General features: G+C 46.0%; 1 protein-coding gene across 1 annotated transcript; it reads right to left on the bottom strand.

The window, feature by feature from the left end:
- Positions 1–5,304: 5,304 nt before the first annotated feature.
- On the bottom strand, positions 5,305–6,054 carry LOC102096405 (olfactory receptor 14J1). The gene has a single exon (XM_005515676.4). The coding sequence runs from the start codon at positions 6,052–6,054 to the stop codon at positions 5,305–5,307; it is 750 nt and encodes a 249-aa protein (XP_005515733.4).
- Between the last annotated feature and the right edge of the window lie 2,934 nt (positions 6,055–8,988).

An 8,988-nucleotide genomic window follows, 5' to 3' on the forward strand; every position in this document is an offset into this window, starting at 1 on the left:
CCCCTTTTTGGGGAAGCCAGGAGGGGTTGTACAGTTTCCTGCACTTGGCCTTGCTCAAACTCACTCCCCACTGCTCCAGGAAGAGCCCTGAGCCATGCATGAGGGATCTGCCTTCCCAGGACCTGGGGTCAGGGTTTGGCCTTTAGCTGGTAAAACAAACCAAGGATTTTCTCCATAGCAGAATGACCTGTACAGTGCCTTTTCCTACCTGCAATCACAACCTTCAATTATCTTCTCTAACGAGTCCATGGAGAGGCTTTGTCAATAATGACCCTCAGTGGGGTCAATCAGTGTTTCAAGGTACTTTGAGCTGCGCTTCTGACTTCCACCTCTTGAGCAATTTGTTCAGTCTCGTCTCAGTATCTGTAGTTCATGGACTAAGGGCCAAATACACCATGGGGCTCATTAAAATACAGAAAGTATTAATGAACTATTTCCCTTCCTGTAATTTTCTTCAAGTCTTCAAGACACTACAACTAATTTGACCTGTTTCATAATGTAGCTAAGAAGGAAGATTTCAAAATGCACCTAGCAGTAATTATTCTTTATTTTGAAGGGCATATTATGTTCCTTTTCAGTTCAGTGAAGATGTGATAGTAGCGTTCTCTGTTTGATAATGATCCAGAATGTCTCCTCAGTAGGTCTGGACAGGTAGGAAAAGCAGTCCCTTGAGGTCCAACATGGTATGGACAACGCTCCTCCTCACCTGCCCAACCTTACCCTTTCTCCCATTGCCCCCTGGGACTTGTTCTCACTTTTCCTTACATCAGATTTGTTCACGCATCTGCAGCTGGATGTTACAGCTCCTTTGCACCATCTCCCACCTGCTCTTCATAGAGAACTGGCTGCACACAGGCACTGAAGGATTTCTGCTAATGACAAACAAAGAAAAGTGAAGCACAATTAAGCTTCATAAATAATAAATGCACTCCTCCACCATAAGTTAAGTACAAGCTGTCTCTAATAAGGTTGTCTTTCAACAAGGGATAATCTTATGAGAAATGTTTTAGGTAAGCAGATAAAAGAATAAAGATACAAACATAATTAAAGAGTTGACTAAGGAGACAATTAGACTACTGCAAAACAGGCAAACATTTAACTACCTGAAGTTCAAAACAGCAGCTGGCAAGTTGAGAGCAATCTGAATGAATAAAGAGTAAGAGAAAAAGAAAACTGGAGAATAATGAAAAGGGTCTTTGTCTAGAGAGTCTGCAACTGAAAACGGGACTTTAGAAACAGTCATTATATCAGGACAGGTGAAAATAGGTGAAAGATCACAGAAATTAAAGACACCATATAACAGGCAGAACAGTGGCAAGGATGTTGCAGGAGATCAACACATCTTTGGAATATCCCCTTTGAAAGGTCACAGGATTGGTAGAGGTCTCTTGTGAGTGAAAACAAACCAATGTTGCAGCCAAAAGTGCCAGCCAGGGAACCGCAAGCTGCACAAGAACACTTTGGTGAGGAGTGACCTGTCCAATGAGTCCTCTTGGGTGACATTTATGGGCACCTAATAGAGCAAAACATGTCTGAAAAACATCAGCATGGACTTAGCAAGGGTAATTAATGTCTCACAAAGTTGATTGCCTTCATGATGAAGTAACTGCATTTCTGCATGAGGGCAGAACAGTGGATGTCATTTACCTCAGCTTCAGCAAGGCTCTTGGCATGGCATCCCTCAATGTTCTTGTACCCGAGGGAGGCCATTACAGTTGGATGTGTTGACAAACAGATGGGTGAAAAACAGTTGGATATCAGGCTGACGGAGCAGTGGTGAAGGGCTCTCATGCCCAACCTCGAGACCACTGGGACTTACTGGGGGCTTGTGGGGCAGCACAGGGGACTCTGCTGAGACCTGGGCAGTTTAATACTTCAATAATCTGTGACCTTGAGGAGACAACTCCCACCACATTTGTTGATGATGCTAAGTTGAGAAACCTTGTAGGCAGGAGGGCTGTCCTGTCAGGAACATCACGACAAGGAAGGACAAAGGGCAGGTCCTGCACCTGGCATAGACTAACCCCTGAAGATGTTGATAACTGGGAGGGAGTTCAGTGGAGGGCTGCTAAGATGCTCAGGGACTGGGACTCTTGTTGGGAGGAGAAACTGAGGGAAAGGGCCTTGTTCAGCCTGGAGAAGAGAAGGCTTTGGGCATCTTGTAACAGCCTCTCTGTCCCTGCGGGGAGGTTTTTCCAGAAGGTGGAGCCAGTCTTGCTTGGCAGGAGGATAATAGACAATAGTCAGATGTTGAAATAAGGAAGGTTCAGGCTGCAGATAAGGAAAATATTCTTCTCAGTGAAGGCATCAAAGCGTTGGAGCAGCTTCCCCAGCTTTGTTGTGCTGTCTCTGTCCTTGGATGTTTTCCAGCCCCCACATGGTAAAGCCTTGAGCAACGTGGTCTCACTCCACAGCTGAACGTGCTGTGAGGAGAGGTCAGACCTGAGACCTCCTGAACTCCCATTCAGGAGAGTGGAAACCCGAATGGTGTTGTGATGTCTTCCCCTCTGAGTCTTCCCCTGATGGCAGCAGGGAATGTTCTCAGGTTCCCCATGACCATGGAAGTCAGTCAGTATAGTCAGACCAGCTGGAGCTTGCTTGTCCTCTTGTGATGCTCAGCAATAAAAGCCATGAGAAGGGCCGAGGTGTGCAGGGGGGATTAATAATTAAGGCATTTGCTGTGTTCTGACGTATTTACTGTGTTGTGGTAGGTATGCTATCTTGTGGAGAGGATAATGGAACATATCTCCCTCTTCCCTTAGAATCACAGAATGGTTTGGGTTGGAAGAGACCTTAAAGATCATGTAGTTCCAGCCCCCCTGACCCACATCTTCCTCAAGAAAAGGTTGTTCAAATCTCATTGCATTGATTTGACTGAAACTGAGTTAATTTTCTTCATGCAGTTAGAAACTTTTTTGCAGCTAGGATTAGGAACGACGCATACCAGGACACAGACAGAAATCCACGCAGAAGCAGAGATCTCCTTCAGGAAGGAGTGCAGAGCCTGGCCAAGCAGAGAGCTGACCTAGGCCTAGGCTGCCTTCTTTATTCACCGTTGACAATTTATAGGATTTACAGGTACGGGCCTGGACTAAGATGTTTATAAAAAGGTGCTTTTCCACTAATTGTTATTAAGAACACACTAAACTCATGTGATGTTTGTCTCACTTGTTTTCCCGCTCATTCACAGACCAGGCCCAAGGACATTCACACATCCCATGCACTTGGGGTCGGTTATCCGGCCCGAGATACCGTTCTCACAAATCTGAGCTATAACTTTTTACAATTACGAGAAACGTACTTCAAAGTAATCTGTCTAAGGCCCTTTATATGTTATTATGTTAGTATTATGTTTTTGACCGTCCAGATGGTCATGTTAGTATTGATCTTCCTTTATCATCCAGGTGGCTGGAACCACACATCTTGCTTTCCCACAGTTTACTTTCCAACAGCTTTATCAGTACCACTAACGGCATTCGTTCCTGATCAGCCAGCCAACTTCCCACCAATCGCATCATCCAAGTCTTCAGTTCAGACGTCAGAAACCTGCTCTAGGACTTTGGGATACCACATTCAAGGACTTTCAAAAGTCCAGGTACACAACATGTCCTTCTTTCTCCTCTCACGCGGTTTCAGCCGTCCCTTTCTTGTCCTTCAATGGCCTCAGCCATCCCTTTCATGTCCTTCAAGGACCTGGAGATGGTTGCAAGAGCATTTGCCTCATCACCTTCCCAAGGAATGAGGTGAAGCTGATCTACATGTAATAGTCCCAGTCTTCTTTCTTGTCCTTCTGGAAGCTGGGTTTGTTATTTGCCTTTTCTGAGGATCTTGGAATCTCCCTGCTCTCTCTGGATTTTCCAAGATGTTTGAGAGAGATCTCACAATGACTGCAGCCAGCTCTAATAACACCTCTCTGGCCCTTCCCACACCAAAAGTTTTCACAGTTCCAGGAGAGTGCCAGGGGCACAGTAAACACCTGCCTAGCTCATCAGGCACTGTTTGGAAGAGAATCAGAAGTGAATTCTTCCTGAGTGCCCATGACTCCAATGGGGCCTCTGTGCCACTCACAGCTTTCCTGAGCATGTTTTAAGTGTCTCCCTCTCTGCAAACTTTCTGGTCCTCAGGCTGTAGATGGGGGGATTGAAAAGGAGCGTGAGGATGGGCTTTGTTAAACTATTCAAAAGGGTTGTTCTGGGCATCACAGAGACAAGGATGAGGGTGTTGTAGAAAACAGCAGCATTGGTGAGGAGAAAGGAACAGGTGGAGAATGTTTTCTGCCTGCCCACAGAGATCTGATACACACAGAGGATAACCTTGTGAACAGGAAGAGGAGAATGGGAATGGAGAGAGCCTGAGTGTCACGGTGTCACTGCATGAGAGCTCCAGCAATGCGGTAAATCACAGAAGTGGTCAGCTCTGCTGGGACCACAGAACTGTACCCAGGACACGACTGAAACGATTCCTGTAGATGACAGAGGAGCCCCTAGTGTGTCTGCCCACTGGAGACAGATGTCCCAGGTCATGAGTCTTGTAGAGGGCAGGGGATGACACACAGCCCAGTACTGATTGCAGGATGTGGTCACCAGTAGTGAGCGCTCTGTACAAGGACAAGGTGCAGGAAACAGCACTAACACAATGATGAGCAATGAGTGCTGTCCCCAGCCACAAAGCTGCCCATCAGCTGGGATAGGGGAGTGGATATGCAGGAGGTCTCCAGGGAGAACAAATGTCCCAAGAAGAAGTCCACGGGTTGTGCAAATGCTGTTTTGCCACCACCTGCACAATAATGAGGGATTTCCCAAACAAAAACACCATGCAGGTCGTGAGGGAGAGAAGGATTTCCTAAGGGATGGGAACATTCCCCATTCCTGGTAGGAGGGCACCTCAAGGACTGCCCCATTGCATTTTCGCCGTGGAAGGTTTTAGGTCCCTCTTTTCCCCTTGCACTTGGTAGGGAACTTGTGAGGAAGGACTTTTGGTTCTTTTGTAGATGCCTGGGTATCAGTCAGAAAGACAAGTCATCGCAGGTACATTTTTGGTTTTTAAACTAAAAACAGAATAGAGCCCCATGTTCACATAGTCACAGGGTCACACTAGCGAAGTAGATAATGAAGTTGAAATGGGTTGTCCACATTCCTTTGTGGATAACATTATTAAAGTTAAAAAAAAAGAGGCAGAACAAAAGACAACACAAACACAAAACTAACAACAACAACAACAAACTAATGAGAAAGGATGGACCTGTAATGAGTTACATTATGAGGCATATATTGAAAGAGATGGACAGTCTAGAGCTTCTGGAAGTCATCCAGGCATCAGTTTCCACACTGCATTCTGGAGCTCCTGGTTTCTCAGGCTGTAGATGAGAGGGTTCAATGTTGGAGGCACCAATGAGTACAGAACTGCCAGCACTAGATCCAGGGATGGCAAAGAGATGGAAGGGGATTTCAGGAAAGCAAACAAGCCAGTGCTGATAAACAGGGAGACCACGGCCAGGTGAGGGAGGCAGGTGGAAAAGGCTTTGTGCCGTCCCTGCTCAGAGGGGATCCTCAGCACGGCCCTGAAGATCTGCACATAGGACACCACAATGAACAGAAAACATCCTAAAATGACAAAAGTACTGAAAACAAGAAGTTTAAATTCCCTGAGATAGGCATCTGGGCAGGAGAGCTTAAGGATCTGGGGAAGTTCACAGAAGAACTGTTCAACGGTATTACCTTGGCAAAGTGGCAGTGAAAATGTATTGGCCGTGTGCAGCAGAGAATAGAGGAACCCAGTGGCCCAGGCAGCTGCTGCCATGTGGACACAAGCTCTGCTGCCCAGGAGGGTCCCGTAGTGCAGGGGTTTGCAGATGGCAACGTAGCGGTCGTACGACATGACGGTGAGAAGAAAATACTCTGCTGAAATGAAGAACACAAAGAGAAAGAGCTGTACAGCACATCCTGCATAGGAGATGGCCCTGGTCTGCCAGAGGGAGTTGCCCATGGCTTTAGGGACAGTGGTAGAGATGGAGTCCAGGTCAAGGAGGGCGAGGTTGAGCAGGAAGAAGTACATGGGGGTGTGGAGGTGCTGGTCCCAGGCTATGGTGGTGATGATGAGGCCGTTGCCCAGGAGGGCAGCCAGGTAGATGCCCAGGAAGAGCCAGAAGTGCAAGAGCTGCAGCTCCCGTGTGTCTGTGAACAGCAGGAGAAGGAACTGGGTGATGGAACATTGGTGCCATCTCAAGGCATATCAAGGATAAGAGGGTTATTAGGGGCAGTCAGCATGCCTTTACCAAGAGTAAGTCATGCTTGACCAACCTCATAGCCTTTTATGAGAATGTAACAAGGTGGATGGATGATGGCAGAGCGGTGGATGTGGTCTACCTTGACTTCAGCAAAGCCTTTGACACAGTCTCCCACAGCATCCTCACAGCTCAGTTGAGGAGGTGTGGTCTAGACAATAGAGTAGTGAGGTGGGTTGCAAACTGGCTTAAGGAGAGAAGCCAGAGAGTGGTAGTCAATGGTGCGGAGTCTAGTTGGAGGCCAGTAGCTAGTGCAGTGCCTCAGGGGTCAGTACTGGGGCCAATATTATTCAATATATTCATTAACGATTTAGACGAGGGAATTGAGTGACTGTCAGCAAGTTTGCTGATGACACCAAGCTGGGAAGAGTGGTGACATGCCAGAAGGCTGTGCTGCCATCCAGAGACCTGGACAGGCTGGAGAGTTGGGCGGGGAATAACCTGATGAAATTTAACAAGGCAAAGTGTAGAGTCCTGCATCTGGGCAGGAACAACCCCAGGTTCCAGTATAGGTTGGGAAATTACATGTTAGAGAGCAGTGTAGGGGAAAGGGACCTGGGGGTCCTGGTGGACAACAGGATGACCATGAGCCAGCACTGGGCCCTTGTTGCCAGGAAGCCAATGGTACCTGGGGTGTATTACAAGGGGGGTGGTTAGTAGATCGAGAGAGGTTCTCCTTCCCCTCTACTCCACCCTGGTGAGACCACATCTGGAATATTGTGTCCAGTTGTGGCCCCTCAGTTCCAGAAGGACAGGGAACTGCTGGAGAGAGTCCAGCGTAGGGCAACAAAGCTGATTAAGGGAGTGGAGAATCTCCCTTATGAAAAAAGGCTGAGGGAGCTGGGGCTCTTTAGTTTAAAGGAGACTGAGGGGTGACCTTATTAACGCTTATAAATATGTAAAGGGTGAGTGCCACGAGGACAGAGCCAGGCTCTTCTCAGTGGCAAAAAATGATAGGACAAGGGGTAATGGGATCAAGCTGGAACACAAGAGGTTCCACTTAAATTTGAGAAAAACCTTCTCTCAGTAAGGGTGCCAGAGCACTGAACAGGCTGCCCAGGGGGGTGTGGAGTCTCCTTCTCTGGAGACATTCAAAACCCGCCTGGACATGTTCCTGTGTGACCTCACCTGGGCGTTCCTGCTCCAGCAGGGGGATTGGACTGGATGATCTTCTGAGGTCCCTTCCCATCCCAAACATACTGTGATACTGTGATACTGTGATACTGTGACACTGTGATACTGTGATACTGTGATACTGTGATACTGTGAAGCCGCTCTGACCTGCACTGCTAACAACTAAAGCACAACCAACCTACGAGTTTCTTACAAGTATTGTACCAACACACACAGAGCATCTCCATTTCTTTTTCATCATTTTAAATAGGCAGATGGATTTTTCCACAAGAAAATCCCCAATCTAAGCAAGACTCAGCAAGTTCAGCACACCAGTCCTGCACTGACCTTGCCGGCAATAGGCATCCTGTAGAAGATGTTCCATACTATGATTCCTGCCACAATTTTATCCCTGTGGTAGAAAATGGCACCACCGCCATGCCCTTCTCTTTGCTTTGGAACTTGAGGCACTGGGGGAAAACTTGGAGGAATGTCAATTTCTGATTCTTCTGCTTCAGTCTCTTGATCGAAGGGACCTTGTCCCTCTAGCAAAGAGATGTCCAAACATCCAGTGCAGAAGAGAAGCAGCAGCTCTTTGCTGGTGATGTTGAGAGCGGACTAAAGAGCAGGGCCCTGGAAGAGATGGAGGTGTTGTTCTTTTAGTTGCATCCGGCAAACGATTCAATAATTCGAGAATGAAACCATCCTGACATGAAGCACAGCGCTGGCCATTCCCGACTTCCATCACCAAAAGCAAAAGGCAGACCAGCTGCTTCTTTAAGGCAGCACAGACAAAATAAAGATGCTCAGAACCACAGCAACTCTTCTGTGCAAAACCTGATCATTTGATTGCTATGGAGGAAATTCAGCCTCCCTGGGAAAAGAAGTTGGAATTTTGGGAAATGACTCACCCAAGGCCTTCTTGGAGGAACGTTACGTTTGAATCCCATTTGACTATCAAAACCAGCCTTTAAAGCTTGGTGTAGGAAAGAAGCAAACAGATTGATGTCTCCGGGAGCTCTGCGGTGCGATCAGACCAACTCTCTGGGCACTACCCAGCGAGACACATGAACCTTCCCGCACGGACACAGCTCCCGAGCACGACTCCAGCCCTCCCTCATTGCTCCCTTGCATTTTTCAGCATGGCTTTTGCTGTTCATTTAGCAAGAACTCCTCCTGTTGGCAAATTACTGTTGGTAATACATAATACATAATACATAATACATAATACATAATACATAATACATAATACATAATACATAATACATAATACATAATACATAATACATAACACATAACACATAATACATAATTGATAATAGATAATAGATAATAGATAATAGATAATACATAATACATAACACATAATACATAATACATAATACATAATACATAATACATAATACATAATACATAATACATAATTGATAATAGATAATAGATAATACATAATACATAATACATAATACATAATTAATACATAATACATAATTAATACATAATACATAATACATAAAACATGATACATAATACATAATACATAATACATAATAGATAATAGATAATAGATAATAGATAATAGATAATAGATA

Source organism: Columba livia, unplaced genomic scaffold (assembly GCF_036013475.1).
Source record: "Columba livia isolate bColLiv1 breed racing homer unplaced genomic scaffold, bColLiv1.pat.W.v2 Scaffold_378, whole genome shotgun sequence".
Classification (NCBI taxonomy): Eukaryota; Metazoa; Chordata; class Aves; order Columbiformes; family Columbidae; genus Columba; species Columba livia.

What these genes read in the sequence shown, in the direction of transcription:
- LOC102096405 (XM_005515676.4), bottom strand. Translation starts at nt 6,054, where the DNA reads ATGTACTTCTTCCTGCTCAACCTCGCCCTCCTTGACCTGGACTCCATC.